Here is a 24,018-nt window from a genome sequence, read left to right on the forward strand (position 1 = left end):
AATCATTTTACTAAATTAAAGAAGCTCAAGTAAAACTGTTCAATTGTATCGCCGATTTCTGTGCATCTCTAGCACTGTTTGTGACAAGCTAATTATCACCTTCCTCAGATGTGTCTGGACTCGCCAGACAAGTGGGATTTCCCCTCCAGACCTGAGACACTCTGCTGCCTCTGGCTGACCGAGCCGCTCCACCGATGAGGGCCCCTCGTCGCTCACGCACTCAAGTTAATCGATGGCAAAGGGGCCCTTTCAGAATTTGGGGCTTGATTATGAATTTCTACCCCCAATCATCACGATGATAAGTTGTGTAGTAAAAGCATTTTCTTTTTTCAGAAGGCTTCAAAGGACTCTGCATATGGTTGAGCCAGTTTTCTTTGCTGCTGTGACCAAGGCGGAGCTGGTCTGAGGGAAGAGATATACTTCACGGTAACAAACTCTATCACGTCTGTTCAACAGGGTTCCCCTTCTCCTGGCAGGTCCCCCAGCCACCACACACCAGAGCAGCAAAGGTTTTAAAAAGAATAAGAAGGAGAAGGGGAAAGAAACCATCCAAATTTGCCAGAAATGAATGCTTTGGGCTCTGGTTTACTTACACTGAGGCGGCAATGTAGTAACTCACAGATTAGCCCCCAGGGCTCTTGACTTTGTCTATTAAAATGAACAACTGGGGGTCTTGGAACTGGAATGATCAGACTCTTCCCAATCTTTAAGCAGACAGGAAGCGCAGACAGCTGAACGCATTGGGTCTCATAAACTGATTTGGAAAAGCATGTCTGTGAGATGGGTGGATGCCCCAAGGTTACATGCCCGAGGCCAGTGCTGGGCAGACCCCACACAGACTTCTGGTTGATCTAGACCTTAGGGAAGTAAGTGGCCACGAAAGTGAAAATCTGCCTCAGAATTAGCATCTGCTTTCAGTTCTGAGATGTGTGGATGAGCAGAACACAGTAAATCAGGAATTGGGAAAATACGATTTATTACTGTCATTCCTCTTTCAGATCAGCCATCAACTTGTGAGCATACCTTGGTGTCAAACAGAAATTTCTTAACGTGGCTGCTATGCCGGTATTCCTCCAGGTCCAGATCAATGGCTTTGTACATTTTTCTCTCTTCTTCCGTAAGAGGAGCCACTTGGTCATAGATTCCAGGGATCAGAATATGACCAGATGAGTCCACCAGGCTGCCTGCAAGGGACACGGGAAACAAAGCCAGGGAGGGCTTACGAGCGCACTGAGGTTCCGGCCCGGGCGCGGGGGCCCGGGTGACTCCTGTGGCCGCAGCGGGCCTTGTGACGGGCCCTGGTCCCCCTGGGCAGAGCCGCTAGCAGCACTCACGTCTCCAAAGGACAGAGCTGGTCTCCAGGCAGACTCAGCCTGAGCCAGACCCATTTTAATGTCTACCTCATCAGTGCAGGGATGGAAATACAGGGGTCTGTGTACATGTAACTGGGTAGGACTTAGCTGCATGACACTGGTCCTCAATTGTACCTTCTGTATCAAAAACAAGGTTCGTTTTTTAAATGTTCATCTATGCTGAGTTAAAAAGTAATATATGTTCATCATTTAAAAACTTAACTATGTATGGGTATGTCTATACAGCATTCCTGAGGAACCAAAATCATCATTCTCAGCTTCCCCCCCCCATAAGAACCATAATATAATAAGTACTCATCTTCAATCAAAAGTATAAAATCCTTGAGATCAAGTCTATGAGGCATACATGATGACTACAAATGCGTTCATAGTGAATAGGCAGATATACCAGTCTGTTATTTCTGAATGAGTTTGGGGATTCATAGGAAGGGGGGGGGAATCATCAATGAATATCTACAGAGGAAGTAGATTTAGTAAAACACTGCTCACTACCTTGAAAAAATACTTCTCAAAGCAGCAAGTAGACTAGTGGAGATGGTGAAAAATGTATGCGGGACATCGAAATTTCTCTTCGATCCACACGGGGACTCTTATTCAAGTGAAGACACTTCGTAAAACATATGCCCCACAGGCTTAATGAGATTGTAACTTGACAATGTCAAAAAGCTACTGTGACGCACTGTACCTTGAGGTCTTCCTGTTAAAGCTGACACTTGACAAAGCTCGGGGCTGGAGGCTCTGTGAGCACCGGTGTGTCCCCCCAGTTACAGGACACCCGCTGTGCTCAAAGAACCAGAGGAGCGCTGGGGACGCTGAGGATACGTTAAGACCCTGCTTTCGTCAGCAATGGTGCCATCTGTGGCCACACAGGCTGAATAGCAAGTGTGACCCGGCACAAGCAGACCAGCGGGTGGTCTGGCTGTCTGCGGGCACAACGGGATCCAAGGCAAACACGCTCCCAAAACGTACAGGACCAGTGGTAGGGTGGTACGTAACAGGTGTCCCAGCACTCTGAGGCCGTCCTCGAAAGCAAGACCCCAAGTTTCGAGGGCATCAAGGCAGCAAAATGAGAAGGGAGGTCTTCGCTGTTCTGGTTTTCGACCACCTCCTCCTCAGCCCCTCCCCGGGTCCCTGTGTACGTCGCCCAAACTTCCACAGCCACCCTGGAGATGGTATTGCAGACCGCTATCCACCTCCCTGCGCTACTGCGTTATGGGATTCGCCGCATTTAGCCCAGCAGAGCCTGTGTGAAATACGTGATACAAACCGATTGATACAATTGAAGTTAAAAACTAAGCTGGGTGCCAAGGGATTGGGACTGGCCGTCACTGGTTTGCAGGCCACCCTCTGCACCCTCGCCAAAATCAAAACCGAACCTAAAAGCACCACCAGGAATCACCAGGTCCTCCCTTCGGGGCACGTCCCTAAAGGTCTGCCGACACTCTCGTACGCAAGGACAGAGCTGCAAAAGTGCACGAAAGACAGACCCCGTCCGTAATGCGGCCGGCAAGACACAGGGTAAAGAAACACCTGAGGGTCCACGAGCAAAGAGCTGTGAAGGGGAGCGGACACCCAGGAGCAAGGACCAGGCAGGGCGCCAGCCAGGTTGTGTGGGACGCGACGGGCACGGTCTCGATGGTGAGAAGAGATGGGTGTTCGAAACGTCAAGGTCAAAACAATGAAGACCTGAGACACGCAAGCAGCCAGGATGCTCAGTGTCCGTACGGGACACTGAACCGGGACATTGTTCCTGTCATTTCAGGCAGCCGTGCCAGGCATCGCCGTGGGGATGGGAGTCAGGGGTCCTTGGCCAATCAGGCTGTGACGTGAGCAGGGGCCTCGCCTCACGCTCACTGCACTTGGCCGGGGCCCGGGTGCGGTTTTGAGTCTTGGAGCCTGTTTTCTCAGGATGCAGGACAGCCGTCCCAGCTGCTGGCGGGACAGAGCACAGCCGACACCCCCCCCTCCCCGAGTCCCCCGCCCCCTGCCCCGCGCACCCACCAGCAGGGAGATTCACGGGAGGCTCAGCACGCGGTGGCCTCCAGGCGCCGCAGGACCGGCCGGAGGGAAGACACCGCGCGCGCCATCCGTGCTTCTGCCCCACACGGCGTGTTCCCGCTGCGTCTTTGCCCAGTCCTCCAACACCGAACGCGTCGGCAAGAAAAAGGACGTTTGCCAAGAGTTCATCTCCCCACCCCCTCCTCATTTCCCACTTGAAATCACCATCCTCCGAATGGGATGTGCTTTCTGCAGCCACGAGGGCCTCGGCCGGGAGCCCAGTCTGGAAGCGCAGGGGAGGCGGAGGGTGGCGCCTTTGAAAACAAATCAAGTAATCCTTGATCCTCAGGAGGCCCCTTGGAATCTAACGTTTGATAAAAGCGCCCTGGACCCGGTGACCTCCCTGCTTTGTGGCTTTTAGGTGAGGGCAGGGAGTAGGAATGCCCACAGAGGAATGCCCAGGAGCAGAGGGCTCTGTGCAGACAGTATGTCCACCCCCACCTCCTCCGACCTCCCATGTACACCCCACTCGAAGCCTCTTTGAAAACAGGAACTTGCGGTGTTCCCGGGGCCTGGGGGAGCTCCCTGTATCCCCCTGGTGGAGACTCCACGCCTTTCACACCGTTGGCACTCAACACATGTTTGTGACTCATTAGCACTCATGGTTACCGGGATCACACAGACAAGGAGCGAGGACAGAGAGTAGGAACTTGCACAAGGTCACACAGCAGCACCTGACTAACGTGTAGGGCACCTGCCAGTCTGCAGGGGGGAGAACCCAACAGAACCCGCCCTCCCTGACATCCTAACGTGCAGCGGCCCTCAGGGTGAGCCCGGGAGCCAAGATGCTGTCGGGGTCAGCAAGCAAAATCCCTGCTTGTCATCTGATCAGTGCTGCAGTTCAACCGTATGTCCTTCAGGTCTTTGTACAAAGCATATGAAAGCCATAGAGAAGACCCAATTCAGAGTCACTTCATTATGGATTATTTGATTTGTCTCAAAAATAAAAGAAAGTGAAACCATGTGTTTTTCATTCTGTTCGTGATCCTGATCGGATTGTTCTTAATGGAACCATATGCATTTGTAGGACTAAACGGAATTCTATGCCTGGGTGAAACCATACAGTCTAAGAGGATGCAATGCAGCAATCGTGATTGGGGGAGATTGAAATGTACCATAAAGATTTGATGATGCTGTTCTTAAGGAAAAGAAAATTAGCTCTGGTAAAACAGAAGATTAACTCTTTTTCCCCCCATGATACCGAGTTGCATGCTATGTGAATTCTTCTGGAAACAATTTAAAAACTTTAAAAGAGAATGGATTGTTGTATTCCATCTGATATTTTCAAGCATGTGAGATATGGTCTAAGAGTTATATTTTAGGAAAAGTAGAAGGTCATAAAGGAATAGATAGATGATAGATAAAGAGACAGAAAGAACAGGGGCACCTGGGTGGCTCAATCAGTTAAGCGTCCGACTCTTGATTTCGGTTCAAGTGATGGTCTCACAGTTCAAGCTCCACATCGGGCTCTGTGTGGACAGTGTGGAGCCTGCTTGGGATTCTCTCTCTCTCTCTCTCTCTCTCTCTCTCTCTCCCACCCCCCATCTGCCCCTCCCCTCTCATGAACTCTTTCTCTCTCTCTCTCTGTCTCTCAAGATAAATAAACTTAAAAAAAAAAAAGGCAGGACAGACAGATGGGAGATAAATGACAGATAGCGTAGCTAGATAACAGATGACCGATGGATAGATTTCATTATTCACTTTGGGGAACGAATGAGCAAGAAACTCTACAAGTAAAAACAGTTCTGAAGACCCTAATGGCGCAGGTGGACTGATGGTGCCCTCTCGAGTCTGCCGAGGCCAAGGGGATACAAGCCAGGGGGCCAGAGGTGACGCTGTGTCCACACACGAAGAAAAGAGACTTTTTCTAGCTGACTCCCATAGCGGACATGCTTTTTGGGACACGTCTGGCCCAAAAGGGACACGTTGTAAAACTTTCACAGAAGTACCCTTTGTGCCAAGTGAAGACAGATCCAAGTATTGTGGGGTCTGATGCTTCCCTGAGAACCTCTTTTTTTAAAAGAACACCCAATTATGAACACAAAAGCACAGAGTCCCTGCCAAGCCTGCAGAAGGGGCTCATCCAAGTGAGGCCCCTGAATATGAAGCTTCCTTGAACTCCCGGCATCCAGCCGGATGCTGGGCAGGCCGACATAAGCAAGAGATACAGGAAGAATCAGGGTGATCGGGGTGGGCACTCTGGCTCTCTGGAAACACACACACGTACACGTGACCTCCGCTTCCGTACCCCAGACGCGCTGCAAGGTCAGGGGCAGGCAGCCACGAGCAGACCCACGGGAGTCCTTGTGCCACTGGGGGCCACAGCAACCCGGACGGAAGGAGCCAAGTGGTGTTGATGTATTTGGCATCATCTCTGAATACTTCTCCAGAAGGGTCTCCCTGCTAGTGACCCCGAGCGTGGCCAGTTGTGTCACAATATCCAGTAAAAGAAAAGGGGGTGAACTGAGGAAGAGCTTCAGTCCATGAACAAAAGTAATGTGGACTCAAGAAGCCCAAGGAACATTTAGCCAAAGCGGGGGAAGCTAGGAATACGGTTCTTCTTCTACTCGACCCTTACTCAGAACTGGCTTGGAAGCCAAGGGAGGAGAGATGCACTGAACCAAACGGAACTGTGTTCTAGTAGGTTCCCCAGTGATTAAAAAGTGAAATGAAATCAGACATTACCAAGAAGTGCAACCAAGTCAGCCATTGGCTCATGGAGGATGCCACCAAAGGTTCCTGAATGAAAATCTTGATCTCGGCATTTCACCTGGAAGGCAGGTAAGAGAGAAGACAGGCGCTTACCCCCGTGGTAGCTCTGGCAGCAGCTATCACGTGGCCGGACACACCCCACGTGCGGTCCCTCAGGACTCGGGTGGATACTTCCCGGTCACAGCGCGTGGGGCGCCTCCCGCGTCTTCATTTCCCGTTCTTTCCTGCATCCTCTGAAGCTGATTTCAGTCCCCAACTGTCCCTCCAACATGGCTCTGTCGGAGGCCCGCAGCCCCTTCCCCAAGGGGCTGATGTCTCTGTAGCCCAACCCTGCCTGTCGCTCAGCCCTCCTTCCAGAAACCTCCTCTTTGTCCTTTTCTTACAACTCCACTGGTGTCTCCATTGGTAACTTCTTCCCTGCCTCCCGCCCTGGAGCTCAGTCCCTGGCTCCTACTCTCTCTACACACAGAACTTCGAGAACCCCTTCCCTAGGAGGCGCCCGGGGGGCTCAGTCGGTTGAGCACCCAACCCTGGCTCAGGTCACGATCTCGCCGTTCATGGGTTCGAGCCCCGCGTCGGTTTCCGTGCTGACAGCTCAGGGTCTGGCGCCTGCTTCAGCTTCTGTGTCTCCCCCTCTCTCTGCCCCTCCCTGGCTTGTGCTCTCTCTCTCTCTCTCTCTTTCCGTCAAAAATAACCATTAAAAACATAACAAATAAAAATAAAAAAAGAACTGCCTCTCTGTGCTTCACTTACCACCTCCATACCCTTCAGTGTCCATCCCTGGAGGTCTGGCCTTTCACCTACCACTCACCTGACCTCAAAATGTTGGTTGCTTCTGGTGCATAATACTTTGGTGTGCTCCCAGTTTCTGAAATCCTGTAGATGTGGAGGGGAGCTGCGCCTCTGCTCCCACAGCTACCTCCTACCAGCTCACCCATTTCCAAAAGAAGAACAGACACGGGTCCTGTAAACCTGTCACCTTAAAGTTACCTTTGACTTCAGTGCACCCCACACCCAATCTGCTACCAGCTCCTAATGAGTTGCGTTGAAGTGTCTCTCTGGTTCGCTCCCCCCATCTCTCCGGGTTGGTCTTCCCCTCCTCCGGTCCGTCTTCAAAGCACTGCTAGACGCATGTTCCGTTGAGTCGCTTAAGCTTCAAACCTTTACTTCACGAGGCAGTCACACTGACTACAGCACTGTGGGGCCTGCAGAGTCCCACCTCCAAAGGCTTTCCCACCTTCCCCCCACCCCCGATTCTCCTGTCACTTCCTGCACCTGCTCGTGTCCTCCCTTGACCAAGCCAGGATCTCCGCACCTGTTGTCCTCCTGTCTCCCCTCGCCCTGCATCGCCCATCACTTCTAACTGTCTGTGGCCAGTGGTGCTCTTGGCCGTTCCCTCGTCCCTCCATCACACCGCCTGGAATGACCTCAGCCCTGGGTCAGCCCTGCCCACTGGGGCCTTCTCCTTCCCCGGCTACTGAGCTCGGCTGCTAACAATGACCCAACTGCAGGGCAGGGGACTCTCCCTGCCCAAGCCTCCCTGACACTTGATCATGATCCGGTCCTTTCTCCCACCCAGTCCCCAGTCACCCTGTGGCAGGCAGACGTACTTCCTACTCAGCAGAGACCCAGAGACGCAGTGGGACAGATGTCCTGCACCTTCTCCCTCGGCAGTGTCATCCTGCACCTGCTCAGAAGAGCTCAGGACCCGTGCCCCCCGCCACCGCCCCCGTGCCTTTGCTCTCATAAACCCCTGCTCCCTCGGAGCTTTTCGGTTGCCTCCTGAAGGTGCCCAGACCCTGTGCCCCTCTAGACGTCCTCTCATGTCACGCCTTCTCAAGGCCAAGTCTTTGAGAGAGGTTTCCACAAGGACCTCGCTGCTTCTCCCTCCCATGTCTTCAAGCGTCTGGGTCTCCGGGCAGTAAACTCCTCGAGGGCAGGGGCTGTTTCAGTCAGGCTGTCTGGCCTGGGATTCAGCATCCTCACATCTGGTGAGCAGAAGGCACACGCTGCCATTTAAGTGCCTGCGAGCGCGTGAGCGTTTCCACCTTCTCTACACCCTCTCATGCTCACAGCAGTCGGGTGTGGACAGGGCACGTGTGGCTAGTGTGCACCCTATTACACGAGGACCCACGAAGTGGCTGAAAACCTACTGATCTCCCAGGGAGGGCCGTCTGGCTCTAAAGTGCTATCGTATGACTAGAAAAGTTAAAGGAAGCCGAACTGGACCTCCTACTCAGGGATCCCAACGAGCCTGGGAGGGGATCACTGGGCCCACTTCACAGGCAAGGAAATGGAGGCTCCGAGTGAAGGAGCCTGGACAAGGCTGCACAGGGAGTGAGCCAGAATTCCCATCAGCCTCAGCCATGCGGGCGCCCCCCCCCTCCCCCTGCCGCGGGGCTCCTGCCCCTCCTTTCGGCAGCCTGGGCGCCATCAGGCAGTCTCCTTACCCCCTGTACTGCTCTTCTCACCTCCAAACTGCACAGCTGTGCTTCCTAAACCTTTTGGTTTTGTGAGTCACAAACCGCTGTATCCTCTCTCCAGAAAAATGCACACAGCACAGCCAGTCTGTTTGGGGGGCTTCCTGAATCCCCCGTCCTGAGACCTCCATGACCTCCGTGACCCGGCCAAGCCTCCAGGTCAGAACTCTCCTCTCTCAAGAGCTTTCTCTCTTCCCTCCAAGATCCTAGGACGGACTCCTCCCTCGCCCTCCTGGAGCTTGCAAATACCTCCACCCTGAAGTAGCTGTTCCCTCTCGTGCCGTAGGTGAGGGCCGGCTTCCCCTGGTTGATCCACAGGTTATCTGAAATGACGACATAGTCTACACTGGAAAAGAACCGGTCCTTTTCTTTTCTGACCAGTTCCTCCAGGGCAACAGAACCGGCTTCTTCCATGCCTTCGATGATGAATTTGATATTCACGGGGAGATCCTGAATCAGATTAACAACAGAACAAACCATTCTGTCAAAAACTTGCACAACATGCCCATTCATCTTTTCGGATCCAGAAGTAGTTCGCGTGTGACGTAAATACACCGCCACACACATTCAACGTACGGGTTGTCCACATAACCCAACGGCTCCATTTATAACAAAGGGGTCAGACCCAAGACCAGGAAGCAGTATTCAAGGGAAGGCCCAGCGTACGGCCTCCAACATGACCCATCGATTCAGCGTGGACCACAAAGGACTCGGGGAAGGAATTCCTACCGAAAAAGCAACGTCTACACTTCAGGGCTCGGCTGGGCCGCCACAGAGATGGGCACCTTCCTCCCTCTCCCCAAACGGAACCTTTCAAGAAAGGTTACTCGATTACAAATCTTTTTCTGTTCTCGTAATTCTGAGCGTGATAAATGAGAACTCCTTCCTTTGAACGACTGTCTAATGTTTAAGCCTCAGGATAATTTTTATTTCAAGTATCTGTTATTTTTCAGCTTTGAGTTCAATCTGCCTTTTAACTTATTCAAAGGCTTTGATCTTGCAGCAAAATGGAACTCAGGTTTTTCTCTAGCTAATATTAGGGCACAGAATAGCTCCTTTAAAATTTTTACAATGTGCCTTTCCCCCATTCGGTTTTGATCTTTTTGTATCTTTATAATTTATAACTTCATATCTTTGAGAGCCACATGAAGAGGAGAGGTCAAAGTCTTTTCCTGGAGCATAAAACATGCACAGGAGAACTCTAGAAGTAATTCCATGCAGATAATCGATGGCACAAACATACTAATTAGTTTTAACGAGTGGGATTGACTCACCAAAGATTAACAAAGGCAGGATGAGCGGAGGATTATATATTAGAAATTAAGTGACCTTCGGTCATTCAGTTGGTTAAGGGCATTTGGGGATAACGATTTGTTCAAATGTATCCCTTGGGTACATTTATTTCTATGTGTCTTAAGAAGTTAAGCTGAAGTTCTGAAATATTAATATTTGAAAGCTCTTTATTAACATTTAACTAGAAAACAATTGCTGAGAAGTAGTTGGAAAGCTTAAGAATTTTCCGGCAAAATGTGATTAACACAACACAAGCCAGTAGCTGCTACGTGTTGGGGGAGGCTCTGTCACTGACACCCAAGGCGCCCGAGACGAGCTGCTCCACTCCTCGGCCACTCACCTACCCACCTACATGGTATGGGTGTTAACAGTTGTCTGCCTCTCGGTGAAATTAGCCACTGAGGTGAGGTGCATTTGCGCGCTCGATAAGCAAGACACAGACGGAGGACCGGAGGGCAGAAGAACAGGAGGGCACCAGCAAGGAAGAAACCACACTGCAAAGGGCCTCACACTCCCGGGCTCGGAGCTCCTCCTACCTGGGACTTCCTCTACTCCACTCTAGGTTCCTGAGGTCGAGGGGACTATTCCTAGTTCACACGTCAGGTAAATAAGGCTCCAAGAGATTAACTGATTTGTCCAAGGGCAGTGGACATCTCTTCTGTTTTTGTTTTGTTTTTTAATTTTTTTAATGTTTTATTTATTTTTGAGAGAGAGACAGAGACAGAGACAGAGTATGATCTGGGCAGGGGCAGAGAGACAGGGGGAAAGAATCCACAAAGCAGACTCCAGGCTCTAAGCTGTCAGCACAGAGCCCGATGTGGGGCTCAAACCTGTGAACCATGAGATCATGACCCAAGCCAAAGTCGGACGCCCAACCGACGGAGCCACCCAGGCGCCCCTCTTCTGTTTTGTTTGTGATCATGTGCATTTCAGGGTTGAAATTTAAAAAGCAAAGCAAACTTTGGCCTTTATATATAGGAACTTTATTATAAATATTGCTCTCTCCCTTGGAAGGAAGGAAGGAAGGAAGGAAGGAAGGAAGGAAGGAAGGAGACAAATAGAAGGAGGGCGGGAGGGAGGAAACAGAGAGAGAGGGAGGAAGGAAAGAGATAGAGACACAGAGGAAGGAAGGAAGGAAGGAAGGAAGGAAGGAAGGAAGGAAGGAAGGGAAAGAAAGAAAGAAAGAAAGAAAGAAAGAAAGAAAGAAAGAAAGAAAAAGAAAGAAAGAGACAAGAGAGAGAAGGAGGGAGGGAGGAGGGAAGGAAGAAAGGAAATAAGGAAGAAGACACAGAAAGAATGTAGAAAGAACTAAAGAAAGAGAAAAAGAAAGAGAAACCAAGATCATGGTAAACACTCAGGGCTTATTTAAGCAGGTATGACAACTCGGGAGGCAGCTTTGTAGGGGGTCAACGGGACGCAGCCAGAACAATGGGCTCACTTAGGAAGCTCCTCTTTCTCAGTGAGATACAGCAGTGGAGTCAAGAGCGGTTACATCCCTCTCTTCTGCTCTGTCTCAGGAGAAAATGAACTCCTGAAAGAGAAGCCCCTGGCTGCTGATGAAATTGCCTCTAGGAAAACATGGGGCAGAGTCAGGACCTGCTCTGACGGACAGGATTTGGAAGAGGCCATCCAGGAGGGTGGGCTGGCTCGCTCTGCCTGGCACCTGGACACAGACCCCTACTTCCCCAGGTCTCCTTGGAACAGGCTGGATGGAGACCCACACAGCGGGACCCCCACCTCGAGCCTCCTCTGTCCTAGACAGGGTGTGCTGCTCTCAGAGCCTTTGGCTGGGCCTGGGGTGGGGACGATGGGCAGAGGGTCTGCTTCCTCTGTGACTGGTAACACCTTCCTTTTTGCCCATGAAGTCACCCGATGGGCCCCATTTCCTTTTTAAATATCCAATCTTCAAAGGGTTAATTCAATGAAGTCATGTGAGCAAGAGGAGAGGAAGGTAGAAAGGTTACACATTTCGGTCCCACAAAATCCTTCTGCACTCCAGAGGCACAGAGCTCATGCTTTGTGGAGCCCAGACAGGAACCGAGTGTAATAAATGTGCATGTCCCGGAACCAACGGAGCCAACCCAAGCTTCCTTCTTCTTGTAATACCGCATCGAACAAGATAGGTGCAAAATGTCAACCCTATGACTTAACTTAGACGCCCCATTCCAAACTGCACTCCAAGGAATATTCCACAATGGACGCCTCATAAGTAAGTCCTGAGAAGAAGGGAAGCTCTGGTTCAAAGGGCCTTGAAGAACTTCCTAAAACGCCAAGGCCATCTCAGTGTACCCAGAGACCCCAGGGCCATGAAGCAGGTCCGGCGTGAGCTAGGGAATGAGGCCAGGACCATGGGGACCTGTATTTGCAGCCCCTGGACCTCTCGGGTGTCTGGAGCACAGTAGGTGCTCTGAACTTAATGCACAGGGAGAAGCCGGCAGGCGGCTTTCCTTGGGAAGTGCCTTAGGAGTTGGGGTGTAACGGCGGTGCCTCCCCTCCTTCCTCTCCTCTCTTCCGTCTCCATTTGAAACGGCCCCTCCCACCACGTCTAGCCCTAGAGCTGCCTCCTCTCCAGGAAGATTCCCTGAACTTGCAGCTGGCTCGGGCTCGGCGTGGGGATTTCCCAGCCTTCCCCAGCACAGGGAGCACGGACAGGGGCTAGGAGCCAAGGGCCAGGCTCTCCCTGCCATCATGCTCACCAACTCGACGGGCTAACTCAGTGCCAAATGGAAATACGCCATCAACGAAACAGTGTTGGAAAGCTGACCACCCAAATCAATGCCCTCATTTTTACAGAGCAGAATCTGAGGCCCAGAGAGATTAACTCTCTTGCCCGTGGCCACACGGCTAGATTGAATCCTCTGTTTGGAGTCTAACCACATTCGTTAGTAGGAGGAGAGTGGCGTGAGATGAAACCACCCTTGGAGAACATCGCATGAGACAGTTAAAGATGCAAGCTTGGGTCCGCCAATGCCATCCTCCGGTGGCCTGAAAGAGGAGGTCCCCCTCCTCAGGCTGCACTCCTACCTTTCCATGCCCTGACTTGGACACCTATTGAAACCACTTTTCACACAAATGGAAAGAGATCTGAGGATTCAGACAGAACGTCACATACCAGAGAGTTCTATCTTGATAATCTGTAAAGCAGCTAATACGTTCTTTAAAGTGCATGTCTGTCTCTATTAATGAAGCCATATCTTGTGTTAAGGAGGAGGAGAAGACAAAAAAGACAAGCTAAAGTAAGATAAAGATAAAAGAGACAAGATAAAGATAGGAGACCAGACAAGAGAAAGATAAAAAGACGAGTGCAGACTCCTCCTGTGCTTTGTGTTTTGTTTTTAACTGTGGTCAACAGCGCAGGCTCAAAGCATCAGCACCACCCCTGCCCCAGACCAGCGGGCAGCCTCAGAAAGTCCCTTTGTTTTCCCAGGCCTCAAGTTCCTCATCTGTGAAGTGGGTGTGACGGTAACCCACACCCCTGGAGACTGCTGGGAACAGAAGAGGACACAGCGTAATTTTAAGCTTGGAGCACCGTGACACAAAGCACGCTGCCTTTATTGTCATCGTCATCCTCATCTTTGTCATCCTTGTTGTCATCATTGCCCTCGTCATCACTATCACCCTTGTCCTCATCATCATCGTGATCGTCATTGTCATCATTATGTCCTCACCATCGTCATCACCATCATCGTCGTCATCGTCAGTGTCCACATCGTCATTGTCATCACTGTCAACATCAATGTCCACATCATTGTCATTGTCATCATCATATCATCATCACTGTCATCGTCATCATCAATGTCCACATCATTGTCATTGTCATCATCATGTCATCATCACTGTCATCGTCATCATCAATGTCTACATCATCATCATTGTCATCGTCATCGTCATTGTCAGTGTCCACATCGTCACTGTCATTGTCATCACTGTCAACATCAATGTCCACATCATCGTCATCGTCATCATCATGTCATCATCACTGTCATCGTCATCATCATGTCATCATCACTGTCGTCATCATCAATGTCCACATCGTCCTCATTGTCATCATCATGTCATTGTCATCATCGTCATCGTCATCATCACTGTCATCGTCATCATCAATGTCCACATCGTCATGGTCATTGTTGCCAATCGCCATCCTCGTCATTGCCATCTTCACCATCACCACCACCTGCACTGTCATCATCACCATCATCATAATGGTCATCATCATCAACGCTGTCACCTTCACTGCCATGATCGTCCTTGTCATCATCATCATTGTGATCATAGTGGCCAATGCCGACAACATCCCCTCCCAAACACAGCTGGTTACCTACTTCTTCCAGGGCTCTGAAGGCGCTCACAGCATTAATCCACGCTAAAACGGGGCCCTTGTTGTCTGTTGCTCCACGACCATAAAGTTTTCCTTTAAAAATAGGGGAAGGACTTTGAGAAAGGCACAGACACCCCTGCCAAGTTGAGCAAGTTAAAAACAAAGGTAGTTTTATGGGTAATCATTTTAACAGTACTTTCTATTTTTCCAGGCACAAATCGTGCTTTGAGATCACCATGTCCAATTTCTTCTGTACAAACAGTAAGGCCATCAGCTAGTCAGATAATACAAACTAATTTGCAATATACAAATCCCTCTGGCCTTAATAGGAATTAGCCCTTTTAGCCAAGCTCGCTGGAAAGGACCTGCGGACCTGTTGTGGAATGCCATGTAACACAGCCTCTCCTTTCAAGAGTTTATAATTTGCATGAGAATGAAAACAGGGTATGTGTGTATCTCCGTTAACCTTTCTTCTTTTCTTTAAAAAACATAATTTCACTCAGTACTTTAACAAAGGAAACTGTGTGACCCGGACGACTACCTTCCTCCCAATAACCCCCATCTTGGGAGTTAACTCACCCAAGAGCATGCGTCACATGAACAGCTGTAGTTTATTTCACAAATGACTAACAGCCAGCCTTGTTGGACAACTGGTAGACTATAAGACTGGCAGCATTTTGTTGATCCCTAATGGTGACAGGGGATAGGAGTCACATCTTTAGTCCCCAAGCCTTGTAGGCAATCCCTTATCCACAGAGAACCCAACACTGATGCATCACTGACCATCCACTTCCGTCAGCGTGTAAGGGTCTGTGAGCCACCCATCTTCCTGTCTAGCAGGCTGCACGTCCAAGTGGCCATAGAAGCACACGGTGGGCTTTTTTGGGTCATTTCCCAGTTCGGCCAGGATGATGGGAGGTATCGGGAGAGTCTGACCATCAGGCAGCTGCAGAAGAAAAAGAGGTCACATAAAAAAAAAATAAATGTTGTCTAGTTCTCCCAGAAAAATTCAGACATGAGATTAGGGGTCCTGTTTTGTGTCTACCCATGGTCTTTTGTAGAGCCCACACAGTTTTTCTGATCATCACTTTATCTACATTTAAAAAGGGTACCATGAGCCACTTAATTAAAACCTAAAACGTAATGAAAAATACTTTTTTAGATGCATGGTGACAGTCAGCTGAATCGAACATGCTCTTCAGTATGAACTCAGACTCCAAAGGCCTAAATCCAGTGGACATGGTTCTGGAAAACAGACCATTCAGGGATTCGTCAATGCTGACGCGGGTGCAACGGCACTTAGATGGAGGATCGCCATTTGTGACTGAGACGCGGTAATAAGCCGTAACTCTGATGCAAGACTGGGTCCTTTGAGAAAGGTACATTTGAATGTAAGGGAAAGGACGGTTTGGGAGTAACTGGAACCACACGTGAAGGATGTGAGTAGAATCGGAGGGGGGCCTTCCCAGTCCTGACACGACGAGAGATCGGTAACACCATCTCGTCGGGGACAAGATGTAATTCTTCATCTTTACTGGGTATGAAGATTATAGGGGCGTTTTTCTGGAGGATCGAAGCCAGTTCCAGTCTTGCCACCCCCACGGGAAGCCATGGCTGACGCCCAGGGAGGTGGCCTCGCTCGTGGTGGGGGAGGGGCCATCCAACCTGCTGAAAGCCCGTGTCCACGGAGTCCACGCTGGCACCCAGGCACCGAAGCTTGTCCGCAGCCAGGGCCATCATTCGGAAGAGCTCTTGCCTGAGGTGGGGCACGGGCTGAACGGAGTCACTCTCTACGGCCACCCACTCCTTAAGAATCTGTGAGGAAAGGCGACAAGGTGATTTGCCTGAGGAGTGTCATCCACACCCGCTCTGGGTGGAGTGCTCCTCACTGAGACGTCACTCAGGGGTAGGGGACACCAAATCTCTAGCACTCTTCACCTGACCTGAACACTGAGCTGGCAAACAGGCAACACCCAAGATGAACCGCCAGACGGGCCGGTAGAGACGTCTGCTGTGTAAGGAAGAACAGGCCAGGACAGCTTGGGCACAGGGTCGCCTTCCTAGACAGCTGCGCCTGTCCTCCTTGGGTGCACAGCAGGGCTCCTGACCCACCACTTCTGGTTTAGTAAGAGCCTGGAGCAGCTGTCTGGTGACTCTGCTCCAGGACGCCGGGCCTCCCACAAGGCCCCGGAGGCGCCCGGCCCTCGCTGCTCACTCTGGTTAAGCACACGGTGGCCTCGGCTGGGCTGCAGGGCTCCCTGACCACCCTTGGCACATAGGTGTTGTGGGCAGCCCCCGGCACCTCCGGAACCCAGTAGGCCGTGTATCCCGGGGCCTAAACTCAGGCCTCCGCCGGCGGACAGCCTTGCCTCCTGCACCGGGTTCTGCCCATTCGAGCTGGACGGACAGCACATGTCCCTCATCCCCATGAGGAGGGCAGTGCTCTCCACCTGTGGGCAGTTGTGCGTGTGATACCATCACACAATAAGAAATGTATATTTTGACCTTTGTCCTGGGCTCTTGACCAGAGCCTCTAAAACCTTGGTAATTTCCTATGAGATGACGGTGCAGGAGTATCTTTTGTTCAGAGACTGGGCTCCTGAAAGAGAGCTCCCAACCCCCTTGGAATTTCCCGGGAGGCAGGAGCATATTTTGTTCTAATGAGGCAGTTCTAATGGGCTTCTGGGTGGGGCTGGTCCCCAGAAAGACCACGCTGTGTTTAGAAGCTTGGGGCTTCCGACCCCAGCCACATCCTCTGGGGAGGGAGGGGCTGGACATCGGTTCACAATCGATCCTGCCTTCGTGAAGATCCTGCCTACAAGCGTCCCTGAAAGTACAGGGTTCAGACGTCTTCCAGGTTGGTGACTGCATCCGTGGCCCGGGAACGAGGCACACCCCAACCTCAGGGGGACAGAAGGTGCTTCCAGACCGTGCCCTCTGTGCCTCTTCAACTGGCTGCTCACACATACCCTTTATCATGTCCTTTATTACATAACATATGGCAACCGTAAGTAACTGTCTCCCTCAGTTCTGGAGCTGTTATAGCAAATGATGGGACCTGAGTGGGAGTCATGGGAGCTGTATAGAACCTGTGGGTAACTGGGGGCTCACTACCTGTGACTGGCATCCACAGTCGGCAGTGGGGGTGGGGGGGGTGACGCTCGTGCCAGGCAGGTGGGTCGGGAGGGAGCTGGACTGTGGATGCCCCCTTGGTGTCCAGAGAGCTATATAGTTGCTTGACGTGTGGGAAATGCACACATCTGGCCACGCAAGAGAGGGAAGCCAAAAAGGTAACAAGCATTCCTTTCCGCGAGGATCAGAGAAGATGACGACACATGACTTATCTCAGAGCCTGGGCCCAGGCACCCAATCAACACCAAGTAGTATTGAATTATCAATAATAATCAATCACAGGGGCGCCTGGGTGGCTCAGCTGGGTGTCCGACTTCGGCTCAGGTCATGATCTCACGGCTCGTGAGTTCGAGCCCCGCGTCGGGCTCTGTGCTGACTTTAGTATGAGGTATGTGGCACTTTTATTTAGTAACTGGACCTGAAGGAATATTGTGTTTTGCACTCTTAAACTGACATTTATAGAACAGAGGCCTCCAAGTAATCCCTAAAGGCAACGGACTGGGTACGTGTGAGGAGGCTGCAGAAAGGAGAGTTTGGGCTGAAACACCCAAGTCAACACACGTCCATCACACATTGTCCCCCATTAATTCTAAACGACACCGGAGTCCCCAGTTGGGTTTCAAACACCCAAGAGGCCTCATGTGAAGTAAAGACACACACGAGTATGAGGAAGGATTCCATGAAGGTCAAGTGTAGGGCCAGCGGCCTGGCCATTCAGCTTGTGTATCGGCACGAGACACGAGCCTTTCCCACCTGTCTGCCCATGAATATGGCCAACGCCGGCTGGTGGATCCAGCAGACGTACACTGAACGTGAATCGTGTGTCAGACATGGCGTGCGGGCTCGGGTACAAAGTCCCGTGAGATGTCACAGAGTTCCCGGGCCATGGTGGACACTCTCACGCGTCAAGGGGCCAGAGGGCCAGCGGAGGAGGGGACTTTCAGGGAGACAGTGGCTACAGCCCGTGCCTGCCCCCACCCTCTCTGCTCCCAGGCCCCCTCTCCCCTTTCTCCACCCCTCCCACTCCATCTCTTCTCCGCGAGATGTATGCCCTGCACCATGTGCAGTCCGCCATGCACTGGGTTAGGAATGGAGCAGAGGATTATAAGGGAGGAGATAAAGTGCACATTGCACAAGGTCTACAAAACAGCTTTGACAGTGACCTCGGCAGAACTCTGGACCTAAAGCTTGCTGCAGCCAGGTGGTATTACCCTGGGATGGCGTCACGGGGGGATGAGTCTCAGGCAGGCTCTGCAGGAGGAGGGACCTCAGCAAGGGCCCCAGTAAGGGAGGAATGGGCACTCTGATGACGGTCCAGGGTCAGCGTGGGCTCAGCAGGTGTCAGCACTACGCGGGCAGCCGTGAGAGAGAGAGAGAGCACGAGCTGGGAAGGGGCAGAGAGGGAGGGGGACAGAGGATCTGAAGCCAACTCCAGGCTCCACGCTGACAGTGGAGAGCCCGACGCGGGGCTCAGACCCACAGACCGTGAGGTCGTGACCTGAGCCAAAGTTGGATGATTACCCAACTGAGCCACCCAGGCGCCCCACAAATATTTCTTAGTTTAATTCAGTGAAGACTCAAGGGCATTTCAAATGGAATTAAGTTGTCAGGCAAAAAAAAAAAAAAAAAAGAAAGAAAATTCCACACCTCCCAGCAAATAACCACTCACCCAGATACCCAAAGGGTATGCCATTTAAGCGTTTCGTGTGTGTGGTTCCTCCTACCTGTACAAACTCATTCTGGTGGAGGTCAATGAACTGGAAGACCCTCTCCAACAGCCCGGAGGGTGGTGGGGACGGAGAGAACATGGCTCCCTCGAGCAGCAGCAGGTAAGCCAGGAGAGAGGTCACCTGCAGCGGGCGACAGGGGAGGGACATCAAAGATAAATACCAGATTTTGAACCTTCGACCTTTCAAATACTTCAAGAAAGCTTATGTTATCCAACACAGCTACTCCCGGTCATTTGGACTAAAATAACAAAAGGTAGTAGAACAGGAAATTAGAGTTTTTGCTATATCTTCACCAAATCACTTCATTTTCAACGCTGAAGAATTTTAATAAGACAGAAACCAAGTGAACACGCTCGTTAACATGCCATCTTCCCTGTTGGCCTTCTTCCCGTGAAGGCAAGTCAGTGCTCCGCATCCCAGGCGGCAGCAAGGGCAGTGTTTGTGAGAGAGAGAAGTATGACGCAGTTAAAAAAAAAAAATTTTTGTGTGTGTGATCAACCAGTTTATTAGAAAAAAAAAAAATTTTGTAAGGACTCTCTAAAATCCTGTGTGGCATTGTGGGTTCCTTCCATCTGCTCCTGAGGTTAGAGTCCCTTATAAAGAAACTCACAAGCCATGCGGTAAGGACATCAAAGGCCTGGCCATCACTTAGACACCGTTAGCCCCACCCTCCACCTGGGAGGCCCCCGGCCCTATCTCTCGTCTTCCCCGAGAACTGCTCTGGCCTCTCTGCTTCCATCCATGAGGTGTCCCTCCTTCCCTTACCTGTAAATGTGGGACCTGCTAGAGACCCCAGTCTCCCCCCTCCTCCCTCCGCAGCCGTCCCTCCACCCCGATGGTGGGCTCCAGGCTGGGCACAGAGCAGAAAAACTGGTCCTGACGAGGGTAGGACTACCAGCTCAGAACCAAACTAATCACCTTCTTCCAAACCAGCTCTTCCTTCTGGACTTTTGTACATTTTTACAATAGATCCTCGGCCTACAGGTCCAGGCACCAGCACAGCCAAGGTGAGGACTTGTGTCTACAATATAAGAAACTACAACTCAGTAATAAAATACAGATTAACCCGGTTTACAAATGGGCAAAGAATCTGCATAAACATTTCTCCAAGGAAAATACACAAATGGCCAACAAGCACATGAAAAGATGCTCACCATCATTAGCCATCGGGGAAATGAAAATCAAATCAAACCGTAGCAACACAATTCACACCCACAAGGATGGTTAAACCCAAGAAGTCAGATGATGACAAGCGTTGGGGAGAATGTGAAGAAACCAGACCCTTCATGTGCTGCCGGTGGGGGCGTAAAATGAGGCAGCTGCTGTGGAAAGCAGTCTGGCAGGCCCTCAGAGGATTAAACAGTTGCCATATGACCCAGCAATTGCACTCCTAGGTATACACTCAGGAGAGATGAAAATACATGTCCACACAAAAACCCGTACATGACCATTTATAGCAACATTATTCGTAACAGCCGAAAGGTGGAGATAATCCCAATGGCCATCGATGGGTGATACAGACAAGATATGTTGCTCAGCCCTAAAAACAAATGGAGGACTGATACCCGCTACTACAGGAACGAGCCTTTAACACCTTGCTAGGTGAAACCAGACACAAAACGCTACAGATTGTCCAGAATAGGCAAATCCTGAGACAGAAAGCACGTTGCTGGTTGCCTAGGGCTGGGGGGATGAGGGGAGATGGGAAGTGACTGCTCACGGGGAGGGTTCTGTTGGGGTGATGACAGACAGGTTCTGGGATTGTGACAATGACTGCACAAGTCAATATACTAAAGCCACGTAACTGCACCATTTAAATGGGCGAATTGTAAGATATTAAGTTATAGTGCAAAACAGTACAGCTGTTGTAGAAACAACAAGTATAAGCACTCATTCAGTATACCACTGAGTAGGAGAATTGTCCATAAAGGAAGCAAGGTAGTGGGTAACAAGGTGACAGTGAGCCGTCCTCGGTCAAGAACGGATTAAGAACTTTGTCCAGTAGGTGGCGCCAGTGGGCCGTTCATGGGCTCCCTTTGCCTCCTATTCTGGTAGGAACACAGCTGGGTCCAGCGAGGCTCTTGTGGGGCAGAGCCAAAAGCTGAAGGCTGCAAATAAATCAGGAGGAAGGGACTCCTTGAGACCCACAGTGGCAAGAAGATGGAGCTCTGAGCACCCAGGAAAAGCCCTTTGAAATGGAGTAGGCTATTTTTTCCACCTAAATCAATATTTGAGCTTTTATTATCCACTCAATTTCCATTAAAAATTATCTGATGCTCCTCTCTGATGGAAAACAAAAAGGGCTTTTTGAAGAAGAAAAGGGAGCCACAGGCAAAGAGGGAGAACTGTGACCGTAAGGCCTGAGAACATCTCCATTTCCAGGGGGAACTACCCCCTTCCCAATGGGAGCCGTACGCCAAGGACTGACCTTCCCAAAAGACTGCTCCTGGCGATGTGGCCCGGACAACAGGGGTCAACCACTTCACTTTCACTCGCCCTCCCCGCGGAGCACATGGAGCACTGCTGTCCTTTGCTATCAGGCCCACGGAGTGGCTCGGGGCACCAACCCTGCCTTTAAGATCTGGGGCCGACCCCAGGCTGCACCTCTGCTCCTCTCTGGAGTCTCTCAGGTTCCTTTATCTGTTTGCTTCCGTGTTATCGTCAAGCTTGACCTTGAACTAATCACCCAACAAAATTCTGGAGATTGAGAAAGGCTATTCCTGACTTTGGCCTTGGCAGAAGGAAGAAAGTTGCTAGAGAAGGAGAAGTTGAAGAATGGGGCCAGGGGTAGAGCCGGGAAAGCCCTGGGGTGTTTTCTTTCGGGGAGCAGGTGGCCCAGCCCTGGGCTGCGGGGGCCCGTCACAGACGAAGCCTTGCTTGCTAATTCCAGCTGGTTGTTCCTTGATTTAGAACACATTTCCAAGTACCCCGGGGCTGACTCTTATTTTTAAACACTTTACCTTTAAGACTTCTCAAAGTCATGCCCAGGTCTGTGGTGTAACCACCCCCACCCCCAATCCAGCCCCAAGTCCTGAAAGTCTCCCCTCCCAGTCTGTGGCTTGGCTTCCCACCGGACAGGACGCAGGCCTGTTTCTACTCTCCTCTCTCTCAGCTCCGCCAACAAGTGGACAAAGCCGGGTCATCGTGCGCTTAGCCGACGGCAGCCTGGAAATCGCCAAGGGCTGCCTTCACCAAGGGCCCTCCCCCCAACCTGCCTCCAAAGCAGCAGGAGCCCTGAGAGGGGGCTGGGGAGGGGGCGGATGTGGATAAAACCCACCCCCTCCCCATTTGCTGTCCTTGTTTGATTCTGACTGTTGAACAGAATAAACGATAGAAAAGGAAACCGTTGCCGCCCACAGAGCCTGGGCCAAGCTCGCTTCCTCCCACGACACAAAGGCCCATCAGCAGGGCCTACTTCCCCTTGTGAGCAACTTCAGTGCGGGGCCAACGTGCACACATGCACTCTACTCACCACGTCTCCTGGCGTCCCACGTGATTGCTCTACAGGGCCTGCCTCTGCCCCGGATCTGCTTGGACGGATTTGTTACAACACGGAAAAGAAGGCTTTATTCACCTAGTTAGTCTTACCATGACAGGATTAAAAATAAACCCCCACACCAAAAAAAAAAACCAAAAACCCAGGTTTTTCTGCCCCTGCCAGCATTGAACTGAGCCAAGGGATCCCAGCAGAGATTAACTAACTCTGACAGCAATTGTCCCTTGAAGAATGAGCTGGAAGGGGGCGTGGCCTTCAGAGGGCAGCCTGGAGGCCCTCCAAGAGGAAGGAATCGGTTTCTAGGGGAGAACTCCCCAGCAAGTCCCAAGAACTGGGGTTCCTGGGCCAGAGACCGCCCGAGGGGGAGCTGCGTAATCGCAGACAGCAAGGGCTCAGACACAAACAGGAAGCGGGCCCCTGACCCTGTGCTCTCAGGAGGCCTGAGCTCCTGTACACAGCATCCAGCCCTCTGCGGCCCCAAGGCTCTGTGCACAGTGCTCCCTCCTGGATGGCAGACAGCCTGTCCGATAACCGAGCTCCCGACATCAAGGGCGCGTGTTTTCTCCTTCCCTCCGGTCTTCGCCCCACGTGGGCCGCAGGGAAGGAGAAAGCAGGCATCGCCTGCCTGTGATGTCACTTCAGACAGGACTCTTGTCACCCTTCTTATTCCCTCCAGGCTGGCCAGGGATCTGGGCCTCTCCAAGCACCACAGCCAGAAGGAAGGCCCGCTCTGCGCGGCTTCCGGAAGCCCGCCGACACCTGCAGACACGCCAGCTGTTTACAGCACGAGGGCAGACGCCGTGGACAGAGACGGTGAGGCTGCTTCTCCCACAGGCAGGTACCCGTGGAAGTCCCACGACGAAAGTCACGGGGCGGTGACTGCAGTGTCACCGTATGGAGCTGCAGAGTGGCTTCTCCAAGACAAGAACTTGTCTCCGACTCCGCACCTACGCCAGGCCGTGGCCTTCAACGCGAGGGGTACGGGTGTGACTCCCAAACTGTCAACGCTGGTGGGCCCAGCACTGGCCAACTGAGTATCCCAAGACGTCCTGGCTGCGGTTAGACCACAGCCACCGCCTCCTTTTCCTTCCTTAAATCTCATTGGATTGACTTTTTCTAAGAGTTTTCACAGGATGAGTCTAAACCGCCTGCAGGAGTGACGGAACGATCTCGGGAACAACAGATGAGATCGGGGTTCGGCGGCAGAAGGGAAACACCCGGAAGCCACAGAGGGCACAACGTGCGCACTGGGAGCCGGGGAGACCCAGGCCGAGCCCAGCAGCTGGGCTCACGGGGGAGGACAGAGGTGCTCCGGGAGTCAGAAGAGGAGCCCCGTGCAGTTCAGCCGGCATTTTTTCCTTCTTGGTCTAGAAACCTGTCATCGCGTACCTTCAACTCACAGAAAACTTGGTGTGCCTTCAAAGCA

The 24,018-nt window shown here is 51.6% G+C and overlaps 1 protein-coding gene across 3 annotated transcripts in view; it reads right to left on the reverse strand.

Annotated features, from left to right (window-relative positions):
• CNDP1 (carnosine dipeptidase 1) overlaps positions 1 to 24,018 on the reverse strand; it is a 38,402-nt gene that overhangs the window by 7,245 nt on the left and 7,139 nt on the right. The window contains exons 1-8 of one of the 3 annotated variants that reach the window (XM_047086344.1): positions 22,569 to 22,950; positions 19,091 to 19,216; positions 15,900 to 16,049; positions 15,018 to 15,180; positions 14,239 to 14,327; positions 8,873 to 9,073; positions 6,117 to 6,201; positions 1,024 to 1,184 (exon numbers count right to left, since the gene is read on the reverse strand). In XM_047086344.1, the coding sequence (XP_046942300.1) occupies positions 1,024 to 1,184; positions 6,117 to 6,201; positions 8,873 to 9,073; positions 14,239 to 14,327; positions 15,018 to 15,180; positions 15,900 to 16,049; positions 19,091 to 19,174 (933 nt within the window). In that variant the 5' untranslated portion in view covers positions 19,175 to 19,216; positions 22,569 to 22,950. Of the gene's footprint in view, positions 1 to 1,023; positions 1,185 to 6,116; positions 6,202 to 8,872; positions 9,074 to 14,238; positions 14,328 to 15,017; positions 15,181 to 15,899; positions 16,050 to 19,090; positions 19,217 to 20,014; positions 20,068 to 22,568; positions 22,951 to 24,018 lie in introns of those variants that run through there. The other 2 variants (XM_047086346.1, XM_047086345.1) reach the window with 2 other exon arrangements.

The sequence above is a fragment of the Lynx rufus genome, unplaced genomic scaffold (genome assembly GCF_022079265.1).
Source record: "Lynx rufus isolate CCGP_SWC_20201006 ecotype Redwood Valley unplaced genomic scaffold, mLynRuf1.p SCAF_20, whole genome shotgun sequence".
Taxonomy (NCBI): domain Eukaryota; kingdom Metazoa; phylum Chordata; class Mammalia; order Carnivora; family Felidae; genus Lynx; species Lynx rufus.